General features: G+C 56.8%; 14 protein-coding genes across 14 annotated transcripts; 8 read left to right on the top strand and 6 right to left on the bottom strand.

Moving 5' to 3' along the window:
- Positions 1-404: 404 nt before the first annotated feature.
- On the bottom strand, positions 405-1,553 carry ACRALDRAFT_2041019 (uncharacterized protein; the record flags this gene model as incomplete). The annotated part of the gene is made up of 1 exon (XM_071021116.1): positions 405-1,553. One exon carries the CDS (start codon positions 1,551-1,553, stop codon positions 405-407), a length of 1,149 nt encoding a protein of 382 aa, XP_070878007.1.
- A 666-nt stretch (positions 1,554-2,219) lies between these two features.
- Positions 2,220-3,416, top strand: ACRALDRAFT_208072 (uncharacterized protein; the record flags this gene model as incomplete). Its single annotated transcript, XM_071022387.1, has 9 exons — positions 2,220-2,248; positions 2,298-2,312; positions 2,360-2,517; positions 2,606-2,710; positions 2,737-2,824; positions 2,890-3,008; positions 3,062-3,170; positions 3,241-3,263; positions 3,319-3,416. The coding sequence occupies 9 exons, from the start codon at positions 2,220-2,222 to the stop codon at positions 3,414-3,416; spliced, it is 744 nt and encodes a 247-aa protein (XP_070878006.1).
- A 35-nt stretch (positions 3,417-3,451) lies between these two features.
- ACRALDRAFT_2026393 (uncharacterized protein) lies at positions 3,452-6,118 on the bottom strand (the record flags this gene model as incomplete). Its single annotated transcript, XM_071020383.1, has 4 exons — positions 3,452-4,150; positions 4,227-4,399; positions 4,482-4,559; positions 4,636-6,118. The coding sequence occupies 4 exons, from the start codon at positions 6,116-6,118 to the stop codon at positions 3,452-3,454; spliced, it is 2,433 nt and encodes an 810-aa protein (XP_070878005.1).
- Positions 6,119-7,923: 1,805 nt separating this feature from the next.
- ACRALDRAFT_1092622 (carbohydrate esterase family 5 protein) lies at positions 7,924-8,975 on the top strand. Its single transcript, XM_071019624.1, has 2 exons — positions 7,924-8,502; positions 8,582-8,975. Exons 1-2 carry the CDS (start codon positions 7,999-8,001, stop codon positions 8,765-8,767), a joined length of 690 nt encoding a protein of 229 aa, XP_070878004.1. The 5' UTR covers positions 7,924-7,998; the 3' UTR covers positions 8,768-8,975.
- A 211-nt stretch (positions 8,976-9,186) lies between these two features.
- ACRALDRAFT_2099126 (uncharacterized protein) lies at positions 9,187-10,940 on the bottom strand (the record flags this gene model as incomplete). The annotated part of the gene is made up of 2 exons (XM_071022928.1): positions 9,187-10,743; positions 10,821-10,940. The coding sequence occupies 2 exons, from the start codon at positions 10,938-10,940 to the stop codon at positions 9,187-9,189; spliced, it is 1,677 nt and encodes a 558-aa protein (XP_070878003.1).
- Positions 10,941-13,134: 2,194 nt separating this feature from the next.
- On the top strand, positions 13,135-15,346 carry ACRALDRAFT_1062064 (uncharacterized protein). Its single transcript, XM_071016531.1, has 4 exons — positions 13,135-13,554; positions 13,629-13,700; positions 13,759-14,244; positions 14,486-15,346. The coding sequence occupies exons 1-4, from the start codon at positions 13,480-13,482 to the stop codon at positions 15,035-15,037; spliced, it is 1,185 nt and encodes a 394-aa protein (XP_070878002.1). The 5' UTR covers positions 13,135-13,479; the 3' UTR covers positions 15,038-15,346.
- On the bottom strand, positions 15,063-15,932 carry ACRALDRAFT_208065 (uncharacterized protein; the record flags this gene model as incomplete). The annotated part of the gene is made up of 7 exons (XM_071022385.1): positions 15,063-15,075; positions 15,127-15,234; positions 15,274-15,355; positions 15,421-15,604; positions 15,682-15,711; positions 15,745-15,806; positions 15,839-15,932. 7 exons carry the CDS (start codon positions 15,930-15,932, stop codon positions 15,063-15,065), a joined length of 573 nt encoding a protein of 190 aa, XP_070878001.1.
- A 122-nt stretch (positions 15,933-16,054) lies between these two features.
- Positions 16,055-18,102, top strand: ACRALDRAFT_1062063 (uncharacterized protein). The gene has a single exon (XM_071016530.1). The coding sequence runs from the start codon at positions 16,439-16,441 to the stop codon at positions 17,987-17,989; it is 1,551 nt and encodes a 516-aa protein (XP_070878000.1). The 5' UTR covers positions 16,055-16,438; the 3' UTR covers positions 17,990-18,102.
- Positions 18,103-18,560: 458 nt separating this feature from the next.
- ACRALDRAFT_2099608 (uncharacterized protein) lies at positions 18,561-19,400 on the top strand (the record flags this gene model as incomplete). Its single annotated transcript, XM_071022959.1, has 2 exons — positions 18,561-18,671; positions 18,753-19,400. 2 exons carry the CDS (start codon positions 18,561-18,563, stop codon positions 19,398-19,400), a joined length of 759 nt encoding a protein of 252 aa, XP_070877999.1.
- A 359-nt stretch (positions 19,401-19,759) lies between these two features.
- Positions 19,760-20,245, bottom strand: ACRALDRAFT_2099158 (mitochondrial 37S ribosomal protein uS11m; the record flags this gene model as incomplete). Its single annotated transcript, XM_071022931.1, has 1 exon — positions 19,760-20,245. The coding sequence occupies one exon, from the start codon at positions 20,243-20,245 to the stop codon at positions 19,760-19,762; it is 486 nt and encodes a 161-aa protein (XP_070877998.1).
- Positions 20,246-20,665: 420 nt separating this feature from the next.
- ACRALDRAFT_208062 (uncharacterized protein) lies at positions 20,666-20,930 on the top strand (the record flags this gene model as incomplete). The annotated part of the gene is made up of 2 exons (XM_071022384.1): positions 20,666-20,788; positions 20,832-20,930. 2 exons carry the CDS (start codon positions 20,666-20,668, stop codon positions 20,928-20,930), a joined length of 222 nt encoding a protein of 73 aa, XP_070877997.1.
- On the top strand, positions 20,927-22,954 carry ACRALDRAFT_1040791 (uncharacterized protein). The gene is made up of 2 exons (XM_071015200.1): positions 20,927-21,996; positions 22,064-22,954. The coding sequence occupies exons 1-2, from the start codon at positions 21,032-21,034 to the stop codon at positions 22,737-22,739; spliced, it is 1,641 nt and encodes a 546-aa protein (XP_070877996.1). The 5' UTR covers positions 20,927-21,031; the 3' UTR covers positions 22,740-22,954.
- Positions 22,955-22,974: 20 nt separating this feature from the next.
- ACRALDRAFT_1075321 (uncharacterized protein) lies at positions 22,975-24,661 on the bottom strand. Its single transcript, XM_071018366.1, has 3 exons — positions 24,018-24,661; positions 23,851-23,940; positions 22,975-23,651 (listed from the first exon to the last, which is right to left on the bottom strand). Exons 1-3 carry the CDS (start codon positions 24,204-24,206, stop codon positions 23,352-23,354), a joined length of 579 nt encoding a protein of 192 aa, XP_070877995.1. The 5' UTR covers positions 24,207-24,661; the 3' UTR covers positions 22,975-23,351.
- A 316-nt stretch (positions 24,662-24,977) lies between these two features.
- ACRALDRAFT_2052323 (uncharacterized protein) lies at positions 24,978-26,816 on the top strand. The gene is made up of 4 exons (XM_071021644.1): positions 24,978-25,132; positions 25,220-25,632; positions 25,732-26,152; positions 26,229-26,816. The coding sequence occupies exons 1-4, from the start codon at positions 25,104-25,106 to the stop codon at positions 26,254-26,256; spliced, it is 891 nt and encodes a 296-aa protein (XP_070877994.1). The 5' UTR covers positions 24,978-25,103; the 3' UTR covers positions 26,257-26,816.
- The last annotated feature ends 1,016 nt before the right edge of the window (positions 26,817-27,832 follow it).

The raw sequence follows: 27,832 nt of genomic DNA, 5'->3' as shown, positions 1-27,832 counted from the left end.
ACCCTTGGTCATTGGTATTACGGTTTGCTTCCACTTTATCTCATAGTTCTAGCATGCCGCATCATGCTTCCGTCGGCGCGTCAAGTCTACATTATGGCCTTCTTCTCCTTTCACTCCCTCCGCTGCTTGTCCGCACACACTTCTCAGGCCATTAGTTCAGAGGGAAAAGAAAAGAAAGAAAGAAAGAGATAATTGGACAGATTTGTCTCGGACCAACCCGGCGGAGTTTCTCTTTTATTAAGTACAGTGCGGTACCGCATCTCTATACCACTGAATTCAAAAGAACATGGAAAACGGAGAACCCCTGAAAGCACTACCCTGGTCGTCAAGCCAACCCACGCTTCCTATATTCCCACCACACCAGCAACGCTCGCCGCAACGGGGCGTTGAAACGCAACGCTCCGTCAGTTCCGCCTCATAAACCGCATGTTGCGTCCTGCCGGAACGATGATAGGAGTCGGCGTGGGTTCAGTCTCGTCCTCCCCGGGCATCATGGGCGGTGCTGATGTGGCTTCCGGTGCGTCCGAGATCACTTCGGAAGTGCTTTCGGTTGGCATAGAAGTGGTAGTAGGATCTTGAGGCGCAGGGTGGGCGGGATGCTCGGGGGCCGGACGCCAGGGGTGCGCGGGAGGCGCGGGCATGGGATGCGCGGGAGGATGAACCGGGACAGGATGCATAGCTGGAGGAGCAGGATGCATGGCCGGAGGAGCAGGATGCATGGCCGGAGGAGCAGGGTGCACGGCCGGAGGAGCGTGGGTCGGATGCGCAGGCGGCGGGTGAGCCGGGTTGGCGCCCCCGATGACCGTCGAGGTAACCGTGTGCACCTTGGTGACGGGAACCGGCACCCTCACCAGCTGCGTATGGACCTTGGTGACAACCTTGTGCACAACCTGCGGCGGGAGCGTAACGTGGACTGTCTGGGTGACCGTCTTCTCGACGACTTGCGGAGGGAGGGTAACAAGCTGCGTGACGGGCACGGTGACGGGCTTCTCCTGCACCTGGGTAACCACTCTCTCCTGGGTCTGAACCTTGGTGACGAGCTCCTCCACCGTCCGTGTTGCTGTTTGCGTCTGCGTCTGCACCTGGGTCTCGACTTGCGTGACGTTGTTCACCTGCGTCTGCACCACGGTCTGCAGCTCCGTCTGCACCTGTGTGACGACAGCCGTCTGTTCAATGGTCGTCGGCAGGGTGACCTGAACGGTCTCTGCAGGTCCAGGGACGGTGACGTGGACTGTCTGCTTGACCGTCGTCGGCACGGGGACATGGACGGTGTGGACAAGCGTGCGGGTGACGGGGTGGCAGACCTCTTCGGGGGCCGGATGAGCTGCCGCTGGGGGAGGATGAGCTGCTGCCGGAGGAGGATGAACGGCTGCCGGAGGAGGGTGGACGGCTGCTGGAGGAGGGTGGACGGCTGCTGGAGGAGGATGAACGGCTGCCGGAGGAGGATGAACTTCGACTGGGGCAGGATGTTCGGGCATGGGAGCCGCTGCTTCAGCGAAAGACGCGGCAAGGGCGAGCAAGGCAACGACTGCCGAGGACCGAGGGAAGAGCATCGTGTCGGTTGCTGAGAGTTGACAAAGAGATGAAAACGAATGGTGTACTAGTGGTGAAGTTGTAAATATTTTCTTTTCTTTTTCTTTTTTTCTCCCGTCAATAGATCTGCCGGACGACACCAAGGATAAAATGGAGGTAAAAATGATAAAAAAAAAGAAGGTAAATGAGGCTTGCTCTAGGTGTAAACTCGAGAAACCGGTCTCTTAGGTAGAATCGAACAAAAAAAGGGTAAGAAACGAAGCGAAGAAAGGAAAGAAAGCAGCACACAGAAGGGCAGCCGAGAGTTGAGAAAGAGAGACGACGGGGTGATCCTAATCATTGTAACCTACGCATGGCACACTGGCTATTATATCTCGGTCGTAGGCATAGCTGCACCGAGTGGGGGCGTTTCGTCTTCTCAAAAAAGGAGCCTAGGTGACAGTGAGTCGGGTAGCGTTATGCTGACGCGGTTCCTGATCTGATGCTCATAATACCCTGACAAGCTCAGGGTCAGGGGGTCCCTTGTGTAGAAGAAAGCTTGGCTCCTGCTCAAGGCGGGCTAGCCATCGTAATGAGGATACGATTTGGCACCGGCAGAGGTCGTAACCCGTACATCGTAGCATGACTGGCCGACAGACCCCGGAGCAGGCAGAAAATCCCATCCGATCTTCCTGGCCGTGTCCTCTATGACGGGGGTTCGGGGCAAGCTTGGACAGTGGAGGATTGTTTTGATATATTACGGCTCTGGAATGCGACCTTTCCAGTGGCCAGGCCACGAGGTAAAGCAGGGGGGTTATGGAGACGGGGAGTGTCTGACACCTTGGAGGCCCGGCGAAGTCGGCCCCTGGGTGCTGGGTCGCAGGGATCTGGGTGTGAGCTGGGCCTGTGCGGACAACAAGCTTGGCAAGGTTGTCGGAATAGGACGCATCCGGCCTGGGAGATGGCTTTTGGGTTCAGGGTGTGGTATGAAACTGAAGACCCGAGGTGCTAGAGTCGGGAAGCCTAGAAGCTTGGTTCCGCGCGATGTTCACTAGAAAATAGCCTCAAGTCTCCTGTCGATGGATGTTCCGAGCTTTCCCAACCTACGAGTTTGGTCAAGACTGGCGAACCAAGCTGACCATCGCCAACTCACCGAGGCAAAGGAACGAAAAACCCGTCAACTCGGCGAGACTCGAACGTGAGGGTATTCACCGTTCCCAAAAGCAAAGGCCAAGTGCAAAGAGGCGTCCGAGTCGAGTCGTTTCAGGCATGGTAACGGTCCCCGCCACGACGTAACAGGCCTGCAGCATCCGTGCGGCGGACCATTGTCCTCGAAACATAGGCACTAATAAGCGACAAGGTTTTCGTTCTGATCAGGCCATTTCACCGAGGAATGCTACTCCGATTACTCGGCAGCCATCAACAGCTTTTGATTCCTGTCGTCATGGTCCTGGTCCTGGCCTACTCTCTTGCCGTTTCCTGGGCCGGAAGGAATCGTGCAGAATAGAATATCTCAAACGGGAAAGCAGGCGGGAGACATCATATGGAGACACGTCACAGAGGACCGAACTTGACGAGAAGGTGAAGGTGACGAATGGTGCAAGCTGTAGGTTGTTGAGGAAGAAGGAAGAATGGAAGAACATGCGAATGAGTGATCAGTGAAGGGACTTGTGAATGTATTCGTAGAGTCTTAGGTAATACAGACTACTGTATGTACTTCGTACACAGTACGTGCACGGTGCTTCAGGTCAGTGCAGGGACTTGGGGAGGTACCCCAAGGCTCCACTATCCTGACACAAACCCGAGACAACCAGGAGACGCAGTACTTAGTACCCAAGTACGAGTACTCCCCAAGTACGGACACAGCGTCCATTGTCAGTCGTCATGGAAGGAGTCAATGTTAACACGTCTGTCTTCACCTCTGTAGCCCACCAACACCCTACGAAGACAACGCCAAACACGCATCCACCGCCAACCCCACGCGTCCCTGCTTCTGGTACACCACGTCCGATATAATGTCCCGGTCCAGGTCCGGGAACATGCCCGCCAGCGTCTCCACCACGTTATTGTGCTCGGCCCTGTGCAGCCGATGCGCCTCGGCCGCCTCGGCGCTGGCCTGCCTCGCCGCCGCCTCCTCCGCCGAGAGGACATGTCGATGCGGCGGCGGCGGCGGCGGTGCGGCCGCAGCATCGTCCCTGCCCGCCACCGGCTGCGGCGACGTGCGCCCTCCGTCCGACCCCCCGCCGTTACCGCCCGGCTCGTCGGCCAACATGCGCCCAATGGTCGAGAGGGGCCTCTGGATCGTGCGTAGCAGCCCCGTGATGCCGGCCCTGTCGTCCGACGACTCGCCGTCGTTGGATGATGTTGAGCGCCGCGGAGTCGACTCCCCCGTCACCTCGACCGATACTCTCGAGGTGGAGGACGTCGGCTCGCCACCTGTCGTTGGAACTAGACCTAGAGGCGGCTTTTCGGACAGTGGCTTCTGCTGCTGCTGCTGTTGTTGTTTTGTCTTTGCCTCCTCGGCCCGTTGCTTCTCTGTAATAGCTGAAACAGCTGCTTCCACGTTCTTTTCAAACTCTTCGTCCGTGATGGTTAGGCTAGTTCGATCCATGCCCTCGATAAACTGAATGGCACCCATCTGTAGCCTACGTGTTAGCAAAAAGAAGTAACTTCTTTGTTCAGGTTGTCCCGACGAGACCGACGACGCAGCATACCAAAGACGACAGGTAGTAACCGGCCTCGCCCGCCAGCTTGTCCTGGTTACGGAACCTCAGAATGTACTGGACGTTCGATACTAAATGTTCTGGGTTCGCTTGAAGGACGACGTAGATGAGAAGCGGCATGAACGAGTCGGCCGACGAGTCCGACTTGTTATGCCTAAGCAATCCTGTCATCACCCCCGCGCATGAGCTACTCTGCCGCCAAGGAGGGCGTCCAAGCATGAGATGGAAGAATGGACGTCAACCAACCAAAGATGACCTTGCAGCAGTTGAGCACACAAATGATTTTGTCTCGGGGTGCGCGGTACGACTTGATCTTGAGCAATTCTAAGTTTCGGTGTTAGTAACTTTGGTGTGCGATCAGGCTCGGGGCAAGGGGAGAGCAGGAGATAAGAAAACGCACCTTGCTGTGCTAGCTTGAGAAACCTCTTTCCGCTCTCGCTGGTGGCCGGAATATCCAAGTGCTCCTCTCGGATCCAGCTGTAGATACTGATCCGTTGCGCCAGCACCTCGTCCCGTTCTACATCTTCCTGATGCTGGCCCCTCCTCCCCGGACCGAGTGGCTGTTCCCCTCCCCTCTTCCTGGGTTTCGCCCCCGGGATCGGCTGCGGCGCCGGAATGGCCGGAGAGAAAGTCTGGCTGTAAAGCCTGTTCATGACCAGCTTTTCCATGCCCTCGCGCGCGTTGTCAAACTCGGCGTCTGACACGTCCCGCCAGACGTCGCACTGGGCCATCTTATTCGCGATAAAGGCGAGAAAGTCGCTTATGATCTTGACCTGCTCGTGCACCATCCACTGCCGCTTGCCGAATTCCGACAGGAAGGACTTGAGGTAACGGGCCACCGGATCGGCCTTTTTGTTTCGCAGCTGTTCCAGGAAGCGGTGGAAGTCGAACGGCAGTGCCGGCTCCGGTTCCGGCTCGGGGGGCGGTGGTCGGTGCGGGACAGCCGGTGACAAGGGCCCGTCGGCCGTGCTCCTGCCATCTTCTCGCGGCAGGGGGAACGACGAGATTCTCGAAACGCCGTCCTTGGGCGGCACAGGGGGCCCCTTGTCGTCCGATGCTATTTGTTCGGGGGCCCTGGCAGTGGCTGGCGAGGACGGCAGACTGCTCAGCCCAAGTGCTTCCTGCGAGCGGTTCGCCTGGGAAATGCTCATGTGTTCGAGACTCGACTTGCGCGGTGGGTGCTGAATGGGTGGAGCCAGGACCGGAGAAGTGATCTCCAGCCTGGGACTCATGACCTCGTCAGCTCCCGGGCCGCCGCCGTCGCCGGTGAACTGCTCCATGATGCTCTGGATTTCGGATCTGGATCCGCCTTCCTGCTCGTCCTCGCTCGCATATCTCCGCTCGTCGAAAGCAGCATCGGACCTTGTGGGAGAAGCATCGTTCCGAGAACCGACACTAGAGGCAGCACGAGACGGGGGGCCAGATGCTGTCGGAGTAGGCGGGGTCGGGTCGACGTAGCTGGTGGTGCTGATGGTCAGGTATTGTCTTGATGTGTCGGCGGGGACGGGTTTGGTGGGCTTGAGGGTCGCAACGGATGAAGCCATATGCTCGGCCGAGTCGGATGATTTCTGTTCTTCATCTTTGGCTGGAGAATCGTAAGCAGCGGCCCATGTGGCAGATGACGTTCGATCCGGTGCCGAGGGGTTTGGCGTCTCGCCGGAGAAATCGAAAAGGTCGCCAGTGGCTGGTCGCTTGTCGGCTGATGGCGCGAACGTCCCGGTCAAAACGCCGTCATTTTCAGGGGCATGCTTGGAGGGCTCCGGCTCGCGGCGAGCCTGGCCTCCGGTGCTTAGGGAAGAGGTCACCTGGTCGGAAACAGGGCTGTCATGGTGGTTGTTGCCGGAATGGCCAGGAGAATCCGCGGTCGGCTCGTTGGGAGACATACACGAGTCTTCCGGTCAGGAAAGGCGGGGGAAGATTGGCAGATGGTAGCCCGTGTCAATTCTGAAGGGGGCACGTAGAAGCGTCGAGAGAGTAATGGGAACGACTCTGCTGTTGGGTCGGGATTCTTGGGCTCATTCGAGAATACGGTATTGTTGCCAGGTAATGGTGAACTAAGACAAAGGGTTCGTGGAGGGTGGTGGTAGGCCCGAATCAGGATGTTCGGGGTCCGCAGCAACTTGGCGGTGGATGTTGTGTTCGAGAGTCTGGTCGGGTCGGTCTGGTGACATTGGGCGAAACTTTGGCGGTTGCCTAGCTGCTGGGCGAGCCCACGCTCCAACCGTCCCGCGTACGAAGTACTTCGTAAGTCTAGTGTAGTACCGTACCAAGTCTCTGTGGCTGGTGTGGCTGACCTCTCGGATCCCTGACGTCAGGGGCGTAGTCAGACCGCAATTACATTTATCCGACTATTTCTCACATTTATTTCTTATTTTGTTTTTTTTTTTCACATTTTCCCCCTGAAACGACCGTTCTTCAACACGTTCCGTCGTTTCTATTCTGTCTCCCGTCCTTGGCAAACCTCCAATGGAGATGAGTTTCTCGATGCAATTCGACACGAACCATCATGACAAGGTCTGTCACACATGGAAACCGTTCCTCTGTTCCTCTCATTCAGTCGACCATTCTTCCTCGGGTCTCTGTTTGTTTCTTTCGTGATACCATGATCAGGTCGAGCCATCAACCCCATGTTCACCCTACGGTCTACCTGTTTGCATAGTACAAACATCAACACTCAGCGGAGCCAGTCAACTCGTTGCAAAGCCTACACCATCTTCTCCAAACCGTTACCAAGACAAGCAGTTGTGGTCGAGTGCGCAACTACCGCTCGCTTCTATCCCGATTCGATTCGGCATCTGGGCATGGTTTCGCTGAGCCGGCTAGTGTCTCGACATGTTTCACGCTCGACCCTGGTCAGTGGTCCATATCCTCGAATCATATCACCAGCGCCGACTTTGGAAACAAAGAAATCCCCTGTGCCAGACTACCAAGAGTCTCCTCGCGTGGTCTAGTAGTGATCCTCTGGTCCCGCGTTGTGTTGCCGCATCAGGCCTCTCGGGATGTTACTCAGTGGAGCCCCTATCCCTGGGTGATGCTATTTTGAGGCTGGGTTTATTCTGACCCTCATTGACTGTTCTCGAGTCTATTCTACCACCAAGCTGCTTGAACTACCTATCTCGACGAGATGAACGACTATGTCGTAGCCATCTTGCGACGGCCGATTTAGGACGTTCTGGCTCGACTCCCATCCCTATTTTCATCTCTCCCATGTCTGTTTGCGTTTCCGGTAATGAGCCATGGTCTACACTATGGCTTATGACCGCTTGGCCCACCGTGTTGACACGAACCGTCTCACTTGATGCCGCTGATCGTGGGGTCAGGATGCTTTGACCCGAAACGGCCACGCTTGCGAACCCACCACCCATCTTGGACTGCCGACAAGACTCGAACCCCTTCTCCAGGTTGACAATGCCCACTTCCCTTATACCTTTCCTACATGGAAGTGGTAAATTGATGCGATTGGACGCTACATACTTGCTCAGGATTGAACTCGGACTTTGTCCACGTCGGCACTCCATCATGTCGTCTCGTGATATTCTTATAAGATGCCGCCATCTTCCCTCTCTTGTGATTTCTCCTGCCCCTCTCACAGCCAGGCGCATCACCAGTCACTTTGATCTCTCTAGCCCCGGAGGCAGCCACTCTCATTCCGTTCTTCCCATCTCTTTTAATCATCTTTGATACACAGCTCTGCGAGCTCACTCCTTTCTTTCACTCGTTCACCCAACTACTTCTCTCCTGACCACCTCACACTCCCTCAAAAATGTTCCTGACCATCAAATCCCTCTTCACCCTCACCCTCGTGGCGCTCGCTGCAGCCAGCCCCATCGACGCCGTCGACAAACGCCAGCTGCGAAATCGCGTGAGAACCACCGCCACCGAGTTCACCGACGGCGGCTGCCGCGACATCATCATGCTCTTCGCCCGCGGGTCCACCGAAGTCGGCAACATGGGCACGGTCTGCGGGCCCCCCACCGCCAACGGCCTGAAAGCCAACTTTGGCGCCGAGAACGTCGCCGTCGAGGGCATCGAGTACGCCGCCGCCCTCTCCACCAACGCCCTCCCCGGCGGCGCCGACCCCAGAGGCGTCCGCGAGATGCAGCGCCTCATCGCCCGCGCCAACGCCGACTGCCCGGACTCCCTCCTCGTCGTCGGCGGCTACAGCCAGGGTGCTGCGCTCACCCACCGCGCCGTCGAGAGTCTCCCTCAGGCCCAGAAGGACCAGATTGCCGCCGCTTTCACGTTTGGTGATACCCGGAACCGACAGGTAAGGAGAGGAGCCTGACCGCTTTACAGGTGTGCAGTGTACGGAATGTCAGACGCTAACATGAGAGGGAAAATTACAGGACAGGGGTCAGATTCCCAACTTTCCTCCGGAAAAGACCAACATCATCTGCAACACTGGCGATGCTGTCTGCACCGGCTCCCTTGTCATCACACCCGCCCACTTCGCGTATGGCAGACGTGTGGACGAACAAGTCGCCTTCATCACCTCCCGTCTGCAGGCCGCCGGTGCCAGACTCAAAAAGTAGATGCATTCTTTTCTGTTTGTCCATCATGATTGTGTCATGGACAGAGTGGACGCATAGTTTCAAGCGTCAGGTTGAAGGACCCCCTTCTGGCACTGGCTGCTTTCCAAGGGGCACACTGTATATATAGTGACGACAAACTGGTATGATTATCGCCTGCATGTCAATATTGTCATGCATGAATATATGAGTTATTTCGAGCAGATGCCCGAATTTGCTAGTTTCTTTCACAGTTCGGTTGACAATGTCGTGCATAACAATCCGCCACATGTAGTTTTCTCTCGCTGCTATGTATACGTTATCATCTCAATGCGCTACATGTATTCAGGGGGAATAAATCAAAGACACAGAAAAGAAGCAAAAAGAAAAAGAAATGAACCAAACGTCATAACATTGAAAAGAAAGGAAAAAAAAAAAAGCCTCTATCCTGTCTTCTCCCCACCCGTCTCCCCTTCAATCATTTCAACCACGGTAATCCCCTCCTCGACAGACGGCTCAGGCTTCTTCTCGGAACCCCCGACAACCTCGGAACTGCGAAAGACAAAGAGAACAATGAGGAGTGCGCAGGCCGCGATGCCAACGCTGAACCAATTGCCAGCGCGGAGGCCGACAAGCGACGGCTCGTCCCACAGCTCGATGCTGCCCGCATCCTGGACCGGCACGCCCCGTTCCCGGGCCATGACGGAGTTCTGCACGGCCGTGGCAATGGCGAGAAAGATGGCGCGGCCCAGCGCTCCGACGGTGGTGATGAGGGCGCCGCCGAGCGCCTGGTCCTCCTGCGGCAGCGTCTTGGAGGTGAAGATGGTCAGGCAGGGCCAGGTCACATCGGCGCCAAGGACGGAGAGGACCGTGGCCGGCAGGCCGTAGGCGAAGTAGGAGGTGGTGGGCGGGATGGGGACGGCGAAGAGCAGGCAGGCGACGGCCATGGACAGGTTCCCGAAGACGAGGAGGAGGTAGGTGGGGACGCGGGAGACCAGGATGGCGACGGCAAAGGTGGCGATGACGCCCGTGACGCCGGCGGGGAGGAAGCGGAGGGTGGTCTGCAGCGGGGAGTGGCCCTGGAAACCCTGCCAGAAGTAGGTGGCGAAGAAGATGATGTTGTTGAAGGTGCCGAAGACGAAGGCCACGATGACCATGGCGGCGCTGAAGCGGGCGTTGCGAAAGATGGACACCTTCATGAGCGGGGGGGCGCCGCCCTTGCGCTCCAGGTAGTTCTGCCAGGCGGCGAAGGCGACGATGACGAGGATGGAGACGACGATGATGGCGGGGATCCAGGGGCGGTGCCAGCCGACCACGTTTCCCTCGGCCAAGGCATACAGGAGGGCGAAGACGCCGGAGGTGATGAGGAAGGCGCCGATCCAGTCGACCGATTTGTTGGCGGCGGCGGGGCTACGGGGTGGGGAGGAGAAAGAAGAAGAGGAGGAGGAGGAGGAGGAGGAGGAGGAGGAGGAGGAGGAGGAGACCTGGCGAGGGGTCGGGGTGTGGGGGATGACAAAGATGGCGGCGGTGGCGATGACGCTGGAGAGGATGGCCTTGACGACAAAGACCCAGCGCCAGTGGGCAAAGTTGGCGATGAAGCCAGCGACGACGTTCCCGAAGAAGCTCCCCAGGGGCGCACCGGCGGCGTAGGCGCTAAAGGCGTAGTTCTTGGCGCGGCCGGGTGGGAAGGTGGTGCCGAGGATACCGAGGGCGGTAGGGAAGTTGGCGGCGGCGCCGAGGCCGTGGAGGCCGCGGAAGAGGTCGAAGACGATCTCGTTGGGGATGAAGGCGGTGGCGATGGTGACGGCGGCCATCCAGGCGGTGCCGGCGATGAAGATGGTGCGCTTGCCGTAGATGTCGGCGATGCGGCCGCAGAGGAGGAGGCAGCAGCCAAAGGCCAGGGAGTAGGCGGAGACGACCCATTGGTAGCGCTGTTCGGGGATGTTCAGGTCGGCGCCGATGGAGGGCAGGATGATGACGACGGATTGGATGGACACGGTCTGCGTGAGCACGGTGAGTGGGCGATGTGACGAGTGGAGGGATCAACTGGGCAGGGTGGTAAATAAGGCAGACTCACATTCATGAAGCTTGCACCGGTGAGAGTGGTAACCAGGGCTATGCATCTGGCTTTGGAGAGGGGAAGCCCCTGAGCCGGGTCCGGGTCAGGGGTATCAGTCGGATCGTACCGCTCCTCCATGGCGGGAACGGGTGTCTGTTGTACGTCAAGCTCGTTTTTGGCCCTCGCATGGTGGGCTTGAGGATGGCCTGGCTTGATGCCATTTCTGGTGTCGTCCGGATGGGCATTGTTGACGTAGACAGGTGGTGTGCCGGTGGAAGGCGTTGATTTCTCGTGGACAAAAGACTTCATGGTAATGCAGCGGATATCTTATTTTATGTCTTTTCTTAGCTTAGGCTATTCCCTGCCTACTCGCTTGTCTTCTTTTGCTCCTCGAGTGTAGATTATTGGAGAGAGGAAGATGGAAGTGGTCGGGATTTATATTCACTCGAGACGAGTTGCTGGGACATTGAGCCCCTGAGGACTCGGGAGCTTGCGCACAATTCCCTCCAGCCACACCTTTAGTGCCCGTCTTCCCCAGGCCCAGATGCTCTTCGTAGAGGAATGGGTTGTGCGATAGGGGGTGTGCGTACTGCCGGCAGTAGGGGTAGCCGGCAGAGGCGTCGGAGAATTAGGCGATGCGCGGCATCTAATGCCGGCAGCAGGGTGGGGCCGCCCCCACGGGTGGCCCCGAGATCTGCTCCGGGGTTGGAATGGTACAAACGAAAGTGAAAGACAGCCAGCCATTAGCAGAACGGCAACCATTCATGTTGTCTCAGTGGACATCCAACAGCGGACTAATGGATGGTAGTCTGTCGATACACCATACGTGTAAAGTCGACTAGAAAGGAAACAAACGGTGGTCGACAGCTGAAGACGGTCCCATCCTGTCGATTGATCGACGACGATGCGTAAGAGTTGACCATAGGGCGGCAACGGTGCATGACGTCTGTCCAGACATTTGGGCGCGGGGTCGTCCGGGAGCAGAAGAAGAGGGCATCGTGCATCGCAGTATCGGCCAATGGCCACCCTGACGGAAAGACACTGGCCCATTTTGATCCTCTTTTCCTGTGCGTTGGTGATCATTGATGAAGAATGCGAGATCAAGGGCGATTCTGGGCCCCCAAGTCGGCAGTTGTAACTTGCATGGACAACACAATCTCAGACATTGCAGCAAACACGAAGCCGCAGTCTGACTTGGGCAAGTCGACAGTATAGATGGCATGGTGTTAGGAGGAATGGGGAGGAAGAATGTAAATGGTTCTCGATAAACGTTTACCTCCTTATTCAAGGGGCTCTTCATCAACTCTTTACCGGATATGATATCTGATAGCCACATGCTTAACACGGTAGAAGACGGTGGGTAACATTCTGATGAAACTCGAGGGAGACTTACACGCACGAGCACTCAACTTGCAAGTTACACTCTGGGAGCCTCTTCACGAGGTCTTGGATTCAAACTTTGGCTGCTGACCAGGACCAAGGCCAGCGCTTTAGGTTCGATCAGCCCACGTCCAGGTAGGACAATGGTCGGCTCTAGCAACTGGAACATGCGTTCACGGTCAGGCCCAAGCTGACGTCCGGTCAAGATGGTCTCTATTGTCCCAAGTTCCGAACATAGCTGATAGAATCTTGGGAGAAGAGGCAAATACGTGGCCCTATCACTCCACGCTGTGAGTTTACAACTAGAGCTTCAAGCCTGCTTTTCTGAGACACCCCGAGTCATCCTGAACTTACTGCGTCGCGTGTTGCGTGTTGCGTGTTGTGAGTTGTCATCGAGACACACCATGCATTCCACGAGTGTCGTGAGTAGCGGCCCGTCCCTCGTCGTGAAATCTCAGATGTCGATTCAGGGATACATCGAGAAGTGGAACCATATCTTCTCTTCACAGACAATGTCGATGGCTAGGAGGATCTCGGGTATCTATTCAGTGATACATCGAGGAAGTGGATATCTTGATGTTCTCTTCAAAGACAACGTCCATGTCTGGGAGGAAGAGTAAATCACCAACATGCTTTCCGTTTTCTTCTTTTCTCTTTTTCGCCTCCTTGCTGCCCGAGTTGAGAATGCTGCTCAGAACATGGCATGGAGAGGGACAGGCCGGCATCGCGGTGTTTGGCGACGCGCAGCTCTTCGTCGAGTGTGTGCTTACATAAGGCAGACAAGGGGGAGGTTCCCAAAGCCAAGACACCTGCCGTGGAAAACACGTGACTTTAACTGGCCAGGCTGGGAAATGTGGCGGGGCAGCTCTGGAAATTAAATTAGCAGAAAAATAAAGGGAAAAAAAATCTTCCCGACTTGGAACAACAACTCTCCTCTTCTTCTCCTCTTCTCATCTTTCCTCCTCCTCCTCCTCCTCCGTTCCTCTTTCTACCCCACCTTGCGACATAATTCGCACACCCTTCAAACGACCTCACTTGACTCGGCTGAAACCCGATCATCTGGAACAATTCAAACGATTGAGGCTGTCTGAGCAGCCACAATTCGTTCAAGTTGACGTCCCTCATTTTCCACCTCTTTTCTCCCTTCGCTTCTTCCACTCTCCCTTTTTACACACGCGCAGCTAGCTCTGCCCTTTCCCAGACCCCGGTGGTTTGCCGTGCTTGCACTGCCACTCTCCACTCCAGAAACCTCTTTTACGTACAGTCACGCGGCTACGCGAAGAAGAGATCCTCCAAAATGCCTCCCAAGAAGCAAGTGGAGGAGAAGAAAATCCTCTTGGGCCGGCCAGGTAACAACCTGAAGAGCGGCATCGTAGGTAGCACAATCGCGACCTGAACGCGCCATCCGGGGGGGTTCTGCGGGCTGACCACGAGACAAAACCTCAGGTCGGCCTGGCGAACGTTGGAAAGTCCACACTATTCCAAGCCATTACAAAGTCCAATCTCGGCAACCCTGCTGTGAGTTGACCCGGCATCAAAGATAAAAAAGCCTCGGTCGAACTAATCCGTCACATAGAACTTCCCCTACGCCACCATTGACCCGGAGGAAGCACGCGTCATCGTCCCCGATGAGCGGTTCGACTGGCTGTGCGAAAAGTACCAGCCCAAGTCGCGCGTGCCGGCCAACTTGACCGTCTATGACATTGCCGGCCTGACGCGGGGTGCGTCGACGGGAGCCGGTCTCGGCAATGCTTTCTTGTCGCACATCCGCGCCGTCGACGCCATCTTCCAGGTCGTCCGGTGCTTTGACGATGCCGAGATTATCCACGTCGAGGGCGATGTCAACCCCGTCCGCGACTTGGACATCATCAGCGAGGAGCTGCGGCTGAAGGACATTGAGTTCGTCGAGAAGGCGCTGGAGGGCCAGAAGAAGAAGACCCGCGCGGGCGGGAACAGCCTGGAGATGAAGAAGGCCAAGCAAGAAGAAGCCACCATTGAGAAGATTCTTCAATGGCTCAAGGATGGCAAGGATGTCCGAAAGGGCACCTGGGATCCTAAAGAGGTGAGCGGTTTTTGTTTTCTTCTTTTTCTCCCACCCTTCGAATGCGCCTTTGTGATGACAAAGGACCCACGGTCCGAACCTAATCCCAGCTCGTCGAATGCCTCACCAATAACGCAGAGAGCATACTGAGATAAAAACCCATTCTGACATGGCGCATTTGTTTTCTTTTTTTACACTTTCGTTTTTTGTAAAACGCGACGTTCATATTATTGGACGAGTTTGCTAATTCCCAACTCATCAGATCGAGGTCATCAACCCCCTCTTCCTCTTGACGGCCAAGCCAGTCGTCTATCTCGTCAACCTCTCAGAAAGGGATTTCGTCCGCAGGAAGAACAAGTACCTTCCCAAGGTGGCCGAGTGGATCAAGGAGCACGCCGAGGGCGACCCCATCATTCCCATCTCCGTATCGTACGAGGAGCGGTTGACCCGGTTCGAGACGGAGGAGGAGGTCAAGGAGGAGCAGAAAAACGTCGGCGCCGAGTCGGCTCTACCCAAGCTCATCGTCCAGATGCGCAAGACGCTCAACCTGGGCAGCTTCTTCACCACGGGCGCCGACGAGGTGCGGCAGTGGACCATCCGGAACGGTACCAAGGCCCCGCAGGCCGCGGGCGTCATCCATACCGATTTCGAAAAGACCTTCATCCAGGCCATCGTCTTCCCGTACGATGCGCTCAAGGAGCTCGGCGACGAGGCCGAAGTCAAGGCCAAGGGCAAGATGATGACCAAGGGCAAGGACTATGTGGTGCAGGATGGCGATATCCTCCTCATCAAGGCCGGTGCGGCCAAGGCTTGAGGCGTGTCGCGTACCATAGACGGAATCAGAGTCGAATGCTATGTCAATGACGTGCTATCCGGACATAGGAGACTTCTTTCCAAAGCTACAAGTGATGTAACCACTCGGTGAGTGTCGACTGGGAGTCGGTCGGGGCCAGAGTGGTCGGGGCCAGAGTTATGGCGTCGCAGATTCTGTCACCACTGTAGTTTCGTTGCCTCGCCCAATTCGACATGTCGCCTAGTCCACCGAGTCACCAATGAAAAGAATACTTGCAAGACACTTCGTCCTTGGATTCCCAGGTGCCGTCGCAATATGAACCCAACGTTGAAGAATAGCCTCACGTCTCGGAACTGGGCCCTCTAATTTGAATCCCCGAAAAGCCGAACCGACCCGGAGCGAACGGTCGCACGGGTCGCGACATGCGCCGCTTTCCGACATGTTTCGCATCCATGCCGCGGACAAGAGGAGCCAAGGCGCGTCTCCGCCGCGTCCCCTTGGAATTACGGAGATGGCGCTGTACTGTTCTTTTAGCATGGGCTTATCCGGGACCAAGCGGAGCTTTGCCCTTTGGTTCTCCCCAAACCTCTCAGACCACGCACGTTTTCCTCCCACCTCTGTCAGTGTCCTACTGTTTACATTCTTCCGTTTCCTTCGCGACTTACTCGCGCGAGGCGCTGCCGATTAATCTTGCACTAGAACCCAGTTAATCACTCGTCCTACCATACCTTGCTGCGACCGCCTACAGGCTGCGGCGGGTTCTGGCCATGAAGGGTCCATCGCTTCACGTCTCGATGCATGTCCGTGGTGATAGCCACCCACCCACCAGTGCCGGATTGCCGAATCGATTGGCACGGAGCCTCTTTTGAGCTGCCATGTTGCATCCCGGGAGCGCGGCCGTGGGGTTCTCTCCCATGTCGACACGAGGAACGCCACCCTCCACTGGCACATGGTCGTCCTTCTTAGCCCATGGGCACTCGTCTAATTTTCTCAACCGATCCCTCCCCGCCTAATGCGTCTTTTGGCATTACCGACCCCTCCCTCTTGCCTTTACCTCCGTCTCCAGTGAGGGAGGGAATCGGCTTAGCCATGAAGACAACCCTTGCCGACCTTGCCCTTGCCCTTTCTGGTGGAGCTTCCCGATGGTCTTGCGTTGATCATCGTGGGCCCGTCCTTTCGCTTTCCAGTCTCTGTGTCACATATAACCGTCTGGCTGCCCGTGCTTCTCGGCAAACCATTTTTCCCGTCTTGACTCTCCCCAGCGTCTGCAACCATCTCTTCCCATCCTCTGCTTATCCGTCCCGTCTTCCGCACAAAGAAACCCATAGCCCTACACGACGCCTAGCCCCGACATCTTCACCCTCGCAAGTCACACGCCCGCCCTGACTAGTGATACCTGTACATCCCATCCATCTCATCGCCATGACCCAAAGCGAGCCCGCCTATGAACGCTTCGCCTGGCGCCAGACCGAACCCGGCGTATGGAAGCGCAGCGTCGACGAGCTGGAGCAATACTTCACGTCGCAGCTGATTGCGTACGAGGGCACCGGCAGCAAGCCCCTTTATCTGATCTCTCACCTCGCTTTGCAGTTCGACCCACCAGCAGACGCGTCCGTCTCCACCCAGGATGCCGAGGCTCGCGCCAACGAAGCCCTGCGCAGGGCATGGCACGCCCTCCGGTACGACAACCCCACCATCGCCAGCCAGGTCGTGAGGGACCCCAAGACCGGCGACCTTGCCAAGGTCTATCGGAACAACGACCCGGCCGCCTTTGAGGCCACCTTTGTGCTCCTACCGTCTGACACCGACGCCGACGACTGGGCCAACTCGTCCCCGCCGGCACCGGCCCTCCCCACCGTTTTCGTGATCCCTACCCCCGCCGAAGCCGGTCGGCCCATCCGGCGCGAGGTGTTCCTCCGCGTCGGCCACGAAATCATCGACGGCGTCGGTCTCGCCATGCTGTTCGGCAACCTCGTCAAGCTAGTCGCCAAGGCCTACGAGCAAGGCGCCGACTTTACCGTGCCGGCATGCGACGGTTCCGAAGTCTCCCGCCTCAGCCCGCCCCTGCGCGTCGCCACCGCCATGCCCGCCGAGCCGACCGAAGCCCAGCAGAAGCGCCTCGCCGGTTTCGGCGCAGAGTGGGCCGCCACCCAGGCCCCCGAGGGCACCCGCACGCTCACCATCCCCTACAAGAAGGGCGCCACGCTCCCGGGCCCCAGCCAGGTGGCGGCGGCGACGCTCTCGGCCGAAAAGACGGCGCAGCTCGCCGCCGCGTGCAAGGCGCGCGGGGTGTCCGTCACGCACGCCTACCACGCCGCGGTGCCCATGGTCCTGCTCGACCTGCACGACAAGGAGCGCGGCGCGGACCCCGTCCCGATGCGGTACAGCAGCATCATGCCGCGCAACGAGCGGCCCACGTGCCTGCCGCCGTATAACACGGCCGAGCACCCGGCGGCGCTGTACCACTCTGTCTCGCCGCTGTTCATGTCCGTGGACGTCACGCTCCCGGCGGCGGGCGACGAGGCCGCCACGTCGCCCGAGGCGCGCAAGTCAAAGTACGACAGTGCGCTGCGGACGCTCAAGGATTCCTACGAGTCGTTCCGGAAGGACCCGGACTTTGTGTTCCTGGGCTTCCAGATCTGGGGGAACCTGTTCCCGCTCCCGCCAGTGGATGCCGAGGGCCCGCCGCCCGTGCCGCCGTTCAACCCGGAACCGGGTGTCGGGCTGTCGAGCATGGGCAGGGTGGACGCGTTTATCCCGGCGCGCGAGGGCGCTGTTGAGGTGTTCGATGTGTGGTGGACAGGCGAGGAGGCGGGGGCTACGTTCACCGGAGGGCTTGTCGGGTTCCGCGGGGCGTCGACCATGACTGTCGCGTATAACAAGGCTTGGCACGATAAGGAGGAGGTGGTGGACTTTTTGCAGAGGTGTCAGAGGGAGGTGCTGTGGCAGTTTGACATTCCTGTGGAGGGCTAGCTTTGGGGGTTAACGGATAGGCGTTGAAGCATGCGTTTTCCCTTTTTCCGTTTTAGATCATTTGTTTATCAAACCGTTTTCAAACTGCAATAGTTAATGGATGAATTATATCTTCAACTCGTTTCTGATGATACGGTTGCGAAGTCGGAGTGACACCGGAGGTACATAGGTACATACTGTACATTTACGTAGGTACCTAGTCAGGGTGGCGCCCCACATCACATGTGGCCCGTGTCACCGGTAAGATGATTATGTCATCAGACCGGGGTACGTATAGGGACCGGGGGACGAAGCTGACGCGACCATCATCCTAGTCCCAATCTCTCACTTCGTTTCCGAACCTACCCTATCCTATGTACGAAGTACTCTCTTCATCTCCTCCATGCTTCCTCTAGGATGAGGCCATCTGCTATTCTTAGTTAGCGCTCACCAGAGTAGCCCTGCATCATTCCCGCAACACCTTCAACGTTCTCAAGTCCTGCGCTGGTCGACTTGCTCAGTGGATTCGGCCCTGTTGACCTTGCGACTCGCTGCGACAACCCAGGCCTTAGCCTGACGAAGCGCCCATACAATGGCTTCCATCCAGGGACGGTCCGACTCGGCACGATCTGCCGCCTCCCACCGGTCGACACTGTCTTTGACCAAAATCGAGGTCGCCATCCATATTTACGATCTCCTTCCGGTACGCAAGCTCCATCCCTTGCCGTCCAGGACGAGTCCATATGTAGACCGAAAGACTAACGGATTTCCTCTTTTCTTCTAGCCGGGACGACTCTCCTCCGTCCTGTGGACCATCGGCGCAGGTCTCCTCCACTCGGGCGTCGTCATCAACGGCAGAGAATACGCCTACGGAGGCCACCCCAGGCCAGGACTGACGGGGGTATACTGGACGCAACCCAAGACGGTCCCGCCAGGCGGCACCTTCCGCTGCGAGATCCTCCACGGCTTCACCTTTGCCACGCAGCCCGAAATCGACGCCATCCTCAACGACATCTCCCACGAGTTCCTCGGCGTGACCTATAACCTCCTGACGCGGAACTGCAACCACTTCACCTCGGAGCTGTGCCAGAGGCTGACGGGCCAGCCGGGCCCCGCGTGGCTGAACCGCGCCGCGAGCATTGGCGTGGCCCTGCCCTGCGTCGTGCCGCGGGAGTGGATCGAACCGCCCGAGTACGACACGGCGGACGGGGCGTTGCTGGACGATGTCGACGGCGAGGAGACGCGCCCGCGAAGGCCGCCGGTGAGGCTTGTTACCGGAGGAGCACGGGCACAGGAACAGGACGGGAGCGAACTCGCCGAGTGGGATAGCGAAGAGGAGCGGCGGAGGGGAGGCAGCGGGAAGGGGAAGAAGGTTGTGAGGGATCAGGGTGGGAGGCCATTACCGGCTTCGGAGAGGGCACCTGACCCGTGACTTTTTCTCTTCTTTTTCTCATCTCCCAAAGGAGCTTTACTTGTCCGAGGACATTAGACATGACAGAGGGACTGGCGTACTGGCGTTTCGTTTGGGGGTTTGGGAGATTTGATCGAGGACAGGAATGATACCTTCTGAGCTTTGATACCAATACATGCTTTTCGAATCTTCAACGAACAGTTTTACCATACCGATGGGGAAGAATGTAGTCTCTGCTTTTCTGCTCCATTGACTTTTGTAATATAGCACAATAGTAGTCATACATACACCTGGTGATATTGTACAATCCCACCTCGTCTACCGTTTCCGCAAAACAAACCCCTGGTCTTCTCAACACTGCAATTATGACCTCCCCATGTTTACAGACGTCTGCGAGCGCGGCTCCTGGTACCACCAAACTTGAGCCTGGTCGAATCCGCCACGCGGACCACCTTCTGGCGCCAGATGGCACCCTCGGGGCTCATGAGGACCTTGAGAGCCGCGTCCCGGCCCTGGCCGAACCCGCGCAGCACGAGCTCGATGCGGTTGATCTTGTGCTGCCAGCCGCCAAACTTGAGCCGCTCCAGCACGTAGGCCATGACCTGGTAGGCGGCGTCGTACTGGCCGCGGCGCGACTTGCGGAAGCCAATGTTCCCGGCCGACACGGACACGATGGCGCCGCGGTCGGGCTTGGTCACCGTCACGTGCGTGTTGTGCTTGTGCGAGTAGATGTGGATGTGGTACGGCTCGAGCGCGTCGGCTTGTTCGGGCGGCGCCAGCGAGTCGATGCCCTCGGTCAGGCTGCCGGGCGTGCCTCCCCTGTTGGCGCCGCTGGCTTGGCTGAGCGTGTCTCGGAGGAGGTTCATCATGTTGCTGCTGCCGGTGGGAGAGGAGGAGGAGGAGGAGGAGGAGGAGGACGACGACGACGAGGCTGAAGAAGACCGGGGGTTGGTCGGTTGGGAGGCTGGGTTGCCGTAGATGGCGCCGAGGAGATCGCTTCCACGGAGGGGACTATTGTTGTTGTTGTCACTGCCGCTTCCGCCGCCGCTGGTGCTGGCGCTACTGCTACCGCCGCTGGCATTGTTGGGACTGCTGTTGCTCGGGTTGTTGGCATCTAGACAGTAAGACGTCTGGGAAAAGGGCCGGGCGAATATTGATGCACTGCTGCGCGATATCGGTGATGACCTGACAGCATGCTGAATGGCTGTCCTGGACCGAGCCAGGAAGCGACCTGCGCAGGCACCGCTCATCGTGAAGGAGTTGTGTCGGAGTCGGTTCGAGGGATGATGGTGGTCGGCGAGATTGAGACGATGCTGCTTCTGTTCTGGTCTTGGTTCCATCAATTTTTGACGGGAACCTGGACGCCAAGCAGACCGCCTGATTGCCAGCTGCTTCAACTGCCACCAACTGTCGGAAAAACTTCGGAATCGGAGACCCGCGGCCCGCTTTCAGCCGAATTGGCTGCGAGCGCAGAATTCAATGGTCCTGCGCCGAAATTTTGTTTTCGCTATCATTTTTCCCCTTATGACCGACAACGCCTCCCCCGACTAATCCGCCTTTTTTTCCTCCTTTCGCCCTTATTTATTTCTTTGCCCCCCATCCTACGTGTCAACTAATCCGTAGGGAGGTGGATGGTTTCTTTTTAATTCGAAATGAATTCCCTATCCCAGTCGACAAGGAGCATTCCTCCTCATGCTCTGACCAGATCGGCAGTGCGCAGCACCACCTTTGGCCGGGCTTCCGCCTACCGACGGTTACACTCTTCTGGTTCGCGTTCCATCGCCTCGTCATCGCCCTCCCCACGCGCGCAGCTTCCTCACCTTCGACCCGTCGCTCTTCGATCATCCTTCCTTCCTCATGAGATCCGTCCCCTTCTCAGCCACCCCGCCCAGTCCCGGTCATTCCACCTGACATCCTCGAGATGCCAACAAACCCAAGAGAAGGCCTCTACCGAGAAGCCAGCCGCCGACAAGGCCTCCGCCGAGGCCGAGTCCGAGGCCAAGACGACCGAATCCGAAACGAAAGAAGAGTCCGCGTCCGGCGAGAAGCAGCAGAAGAAGGAGAACGAGGGCGAGGAGAAGGCTGAGGACCAGGAGGGACAGAAGAACAAGGAGAAGAAGCAGCAGATGCCCCCTCCCCCGCCGCACGGCGACAAGACCCCCTGGCAGGTTTTCACCGAGACCATGCAGAGCGAGTTCCAGGCCTCCAAGGAGTGGACCGAGTCGACCAAGGCCCTGTCCGGCGAGATCCAGACCCTGCAGGAGAGCGAGCGGGTCAAGAAGGCGCGCCAGGCCTACGAGTCGACCGCCGGCGTCATTTCTTCCACCACCTCCACCGTGGTCAAGGGCACGGCCGGCGCCATCGGCAAGAGTGCGGCGTGGACTTGGGAGACGGCCCCCGTCAAGGGCGTGCGCAAGGTGGCCAACGTCACGGGCGAGGCCCTCGACAAGGCCACCAAGCCCATCCGCGAGACCGAGGCCTACAAGAACGTGAAGGACGTCATCGACGATGGTAGCAGCTCGCGATATGGCGGGTGGGTGGAGAAGGAGGAGCGCAGGAAGAAGCGCGAGGCCGAGTTGCAGAAAAACCCTGCTCAGATCTTTGAGGAGGACCCTGAGTAGGTTTTTTTTTTTTTTTTTTTTTTTCTTCCTTTCCCGCAACCAATCATTGCTAACTCTGTACAGGGCCGGCACAAACGTTACCCTTCACAAAGACGCCGTCTGGAAGGAGGCCTGGAGGGATTTCCGCGACCAAAACAAGTTCGTCCAGGGCATCTTCAGCGCCGGCCGGGTGTACCAGGAGTCGGAGAATCCCCTCATCTCGACAGCCCGGAGCATCACCGACACCATTGGAGGTTTCTTCGCCGAGAACGAGCAGGCCCAGGTCATCAAGACGATCCGGACCATGGACCCCAACTTCCAGGTCGAGCCCTTCCTCAAGGAACTCCGCGAGTACATCCTCCCGGAGGTGCTCGATGCCTACGTCAAGGGCGACGTCGAGACGCTCAAGCTCTGGCTGTCCGAGGCCCAGTTCTCCGTCTACGATGCCCTCACCAAGCAGTACCTCAAGGCCGGCATGAAGTCGGACGGCCGCATCCTCGACATCCGGCACGTCGACATTGCGCGCGCCCGCATCCTCGAGCCGGGCGATATCCCCGTCTTTGTCATTACCTGCCGGACCCAGGAGGTCCACGTCTACCGCAACGCCAAGACCAACGAGCTGGCCGCCGGCATGGAGGACAAGGTGCAGCAGGTGACATATGCCATTGGCATCACGCGCGTACCCGAAGACGTGAGCAACCCGGAGACGAGGGGTTGGCGGCTTATTGAGATGCAGAAGAGCGGTCGCGACTACTATTAAGCGCGCCCATCATCGCATCGGGGTGTGTGTGCAGGTCGGGCGACAGATCTGCCACGGGCATTTCAACAGGTCCTTTCTTGACATGACAGAGCCTCTTGCTGTTTGATTACTGTACAACAAACTAGATGGGCGAAAAACGAACATGCGTATGGGCACGGGGCGATTTCGGAGCGCAATGAAAGCTGGCACCGGGCCTGCAAGCTCAGGGTGGCCCCCTTTTTTTTTTTTTTTTATTATTCTTCTCTTCTTTTCGGTGGAATGCTTTTTTCGAGGAAGGACATCCAAAACGCCGCTCTGGCCTCGGAAGAGGTTGCTCAATCTTGTATGAATACCTACGGAGTACCAGCGGGGATGGGAACTTGGGCGCCCGTCTCTGCTTGTGATAGACACTTTTGCTATAATTGAAATGCCCGGGCAGTCTTGACGATCGGCTCCGCTTGTCCTACTCTGGATCGCCAGGTTCCAGGTTCTATCCATTGAATGCGGTCCGAGTTTTCTCCAACGTCCCTCGGCGTTCGACCACCGAAGCGGAACCATAGTATGTTGCGTCCGCGGGACCAGAAGACAGATTACTCTGATTGCGCCTCATCACACGTACATCTCTCCCACGGCCTACCTGGGCCACTTTTCGCCGTATCCGAATCGTGTCCACAAATACCACCCAGCAATTATGGCCACCGAGGCCAGCAGAAGATCAGGGCACCCGGCCAACTCCTTGATGACGGCTGCGGTCAGGACAGCCAGGCCGGCCACGGATGCGTGCTGCATCAGCTGAGACGCCTGCCACAAAAACGCCTCGAGACACCTGTAGGTAACGCGGACGACAAACAGGTAGATACGCCTGGCGAGTGCAACCGTGGCCTTCAGTGCACGCATGAGGGATTCGGCGCAAGCACGGGATGCGATTCTGAGCTGTGAGGTTAATCTTTGGTAAGCCAGCGTGGCTCTCCTCTCCCAGGTGAGGTCTACGGAGGCCGCCGACATGTTTACTGTGACATGTTCCCACTCTCGAACAATGTCGCAGATGTTATTCAGCTAGTTTGCCTGTTTAGCTGCCTAGTCGTCGCCTTGCCCAAAAAAAAAAAAAAAAAAAAAAAAAAAAGCAACTCACCACCCAGCACACACTTCCCCTATGCGTCCCTTCGCGGCACCCGAAAGGGCAACCGGGGACCACATTGCGTAGCTTCAGCATGCATGTGCACTAAACAGCACAAATGTCAGTCCCGAATCCCCGGGCAATTCAGGTCAGCTAGCTTCTCGCGGAGGAGGCAAACTTGCATTTTCGCAAAATGCATGCCCACAGGGGATTACCCTGGGTCGTGCCATGGTCTCGCGACAGATGATGCATTCCGTTTCTCGGGCGATGCGCCGGAGGATGGACATTGCTGCCACGGAAATCCTAGCACTTGGCCTCATCTCCATGTCTACCAGGGCATGCTGGGTCTGGATTGGGCGACTGGACGACATTTGACTGGATGGAGGAGCCCAGCGGCAACGGGCATCGAGCGGTCGAAAAGGTCAGAGGATCTACATCTTGAATTTACCGGGTCCGGTCCCTTATATGTTGTGTACAACAATTGGGGTGTAGAGAGACGACACCAGTCAAGTAGCCCCTTGATAGCTTACCCATTGAGCTTCTCTGAATGAAGGTCCTTTTCGCATGAGGCGTTGATGGTGTGCAGAATATTTCTAGCTTGGGATGAAAGAAAGGCAGGGAATCACCAGGCAACCCAACCAACCATCACCTGGACGACTCTCTGCCCTTGTATTGAGTTGTCCTTGGATATCTGGGCTGCTCTTCACAGGTAATCCATTTGGCAAAGACACGGCGTCATCGATCCCAACGCACACATTCAAGCCTTGGAAGCCTTGTTGAAAGAGTTGGCCATAAAGCAGGTATTGCCAAAGAACTTTCAGGTTCAAGAGTGATTAGACGTGAAGATTGCAGCCGAGAGCTTTACACGTGTAATTATATGCGCTGGACAAGTCCAGATTTTCCCTGCACCACATCATCTGCCTATCGGGGATTAGTTATTCCGCTCCAGAGACTAACCCTTTACGTCCATGTGCGGCCCCACCCGGGCCATCGTCGGCCGCCTCCGGGCTACTAGGTGGAGAAGGCCGCACCCGGGAGGGGTAATGCGGTAACGGACCACCAGGCCCAATAGTGGTTCGAGTCTCAATGTCATTGACGTATATCCGTCCGAATCAGACCATCAGGCTATCCAACCCAATCGTGTCACCTAAGACGGGATATATCTCATTGTCTCAGCCCGTCTCCCGAGTCCTCGTCGGCTGCGACTGCATAAACCGCAAGACACTGCCCGAAGGAAGAAGCACGACTACCTGCTTACACAAACAATCATGGCGAGCCCGAAAGATTTCGAGACGGAGTAAGTGTCCACCATGTCCTTTGGTCGTGTCTGCAACGGAAATCCAAGAGGCTAGAGGCTCACTTTAACCCTTTTCTCTTCCCATAGTTTGCGTGCGCTAGCCAGTCTTATATTGGAAGAAGGACCGCAGAAGATAGAGCCGACCTCTCGACGAGTCCGAGTCGTTCACCAAGGCACCACCATCGTCGATACCACCAAGGCCTTGCACGTCTGGGAGCACCCCAGCTTCCCGCACTACTATATTCCGCTCTCTGACCTGGTGAACTGCCGATGGACCGACACTGGGGAGGTCTTGCATACTTCTGAACATGGCCATACAAAAGGACTCTGTGCCTCGCTGATTATCATCGTCATGCCCTCTCACTCGGGCCTCACGGAATCCTCGACCGACCGCGCCGTACGCTTCTATCGGGAAAAGGAGGCCGACGTACCAGACACCAAAACTCGCCGCATCGCCTCGTCCTTGGACGGCTATGTGCGGATCGAATTCAGCAGTATGGGTATGCGATCATTCCACTATCCCTCTTGTCTTAAAGAGGGCTGCCCTTCACAAGATACGTGCCCACTGGCATTCGTAACTGGCTAACACCTTCGCCCAGACCATTGGTTCGAAGAAGACGCTCCAATCTACGTCCATCCCAAGGATCCTTACAAGCGCATCGATATTCTCCCATCCAGCCGCACCATCGAGATCCGTCTAGGCGACCAGACCGTGGCCCGCACCAGCTATTCTTTACACCTCTACGAAACGGGCCTACCGACGCGCTACTACCTCCCCCTTTCGGCGGTTGACCACTCCGTCCTACGTCCCAGCGACCTGAGGACGAAATGCCCCTACAAAGGCGAGGCCGAGTATTTCGACGTCGTCGTCAACGGCCATGCCAGGGAACATATCGTCTGGTATTATCGATATCCGTTCCACGAATGCACCGCCATTGCCGGCATGGTGTGCTTCAATAATGACCAGGTTGACACCATACTCGACGGGAAGTTGCTGGAACGGCCAAATGTCATGTACGGGTGAGTTGAGTCCTCAATGTCCCTGACTACCGTGCAGTGTGAGCGATTGGCAATTGTGGCTAATGGAAAGCTCTAGGGAGAGAACCAGAAGCATATCAGCCTAGGTGATGCGACATGAGGGATGGATAGTGCCAGAGTAAGTGATCGGTTCATGTTTTGGTGGCATGAGGAAGGGGTACTGGGAGGTATTGAGGTGTTCAGGGGACGGACATTATGACCACGGGGAAATTGAAATCAATGTATGTACAACCTCATACACGTGGCGCTGAACGATTAGGAGTATTGGATGTTAAGCGGCGGATCAAGAGACAAAATCAAGTCAAACACTTATGAATGGAGCACGAATAAATAGGTTCTGGGGTCGTCAATGCGGGCTGGGCCGTGGCGAAGCTGGGTCGCTCGGTGAGTCGGTGACCCCTGAACCCCTTGTGTGGCCAGCGATTATTCTCGGTCCCTCCACTGGTGGTTAACCACATTCTGTTCCTATTCCTGTCAAAGTGTTTGCCCCTATGTCCAATACTAAGAGTGTTCAGTAATCAGCCGTCACTCGAGGGGGTATATAATCGTTTCGACATGGTTACACAGAGTCACTCCGAGAACCCCTGGCCCCTGGGTTCCTGATGTGCCCAAGGCATATTCCCAAACTCACTCTTACATCGTACACGGCACTATCCAATGGTCCATATCGCCATAATTAGGGTAGAATACTGTAAAGCGCTACTTCGCCATCCTCCGCCTCGCACGCCATTCGCGCTTTTCTGACGTTGGGTAACGGGCTCCTGATCAAAGCCAACACGCGAGGGGACGTCGCAGAAGAAAAGAATTCCCTCGACAGCTGGTACATGACGCCATCGACAAGGCTGTCAACGACTGGAAAGTCCAGATCTTGTCATTCGAGCGCGATAAGGGTAGGGTAGGCCTGGATGCTAGAGTCTAGCGTGTCGCACTACTCCTGAATTAGACGAGGCTCCGGATTGCTTGGTGAAAACAACGCAATAGCTCCCTCCGCAGATTCGGAAATAAAAGTACGACGGAGCCTGTACATCGTAGCCAGTCGTCGTTTCTTGTCGCGATACCCAATGGTGTAAAAGGTCTGGAGGCAACGGGGCGGAAAGGGGGCTCACGAGACGGTCTCACGGATTTTACCGAGTTCATACTCTGTACCTGCGGACTACTTTCAGTTCACAACTTAGTATCACTTCCACCCAGTCCATCCAAGCCATGTGGTGGAAGCTTCAAGACTCAACTACAGTCTACACGTACATGTCGGCAACGGGGCTGGCGGATGGCTTGGTCTGGCCCAGAACAGCTGTCCGAACACGATAATAGTACGAACTATACCTTGTATTCATTACAGACTATACAACCAAATAAAAGGGGTAAAACAACTATAGTCCATCCACATCAACTTTCAAGTGCCGCGGTATTCGGTGAAGGGTGGTGCACTGACGTGCAGTGGAATGTAACCCATCGAGCATACCGGTGACCTTGGGCGCCATGCGGCATGCCTGATAACATCGGTGAGTTCAAAAAACTAGTGTCTCGTAATTTTTTTAACTTGTCAGATAAGTAAGATGTATTCCAGGGCAGAGGCACAGATACAAATCAAGGTTGATAGGGTCGGCTTCTGGACGCCGAATGACGCGATTCACGCGATTCGATGGATCCATACAAGGACTT

The sequence above is a fragment of the Sodiomyces alcalophilus genome (genome assembly GCF_042370955.1).
Source record: "Sodiomyces alcalophilus JCM 7366 unplaced genomic scaffold ACRALscaffold_2, whole genome shotgun sequence".
In the NCBI taxonomy this organism is placed as follows: Eukaryota; Fungi; Ascomycota; class Sordariomycetes; order Glomerellales; family Plectosphaerellaceae; genus Sodiomyces; species Sodiomyces alcalophilus.
This window is presented reverse-complemented; position numbering and strand designations above follow the sequence as displayed.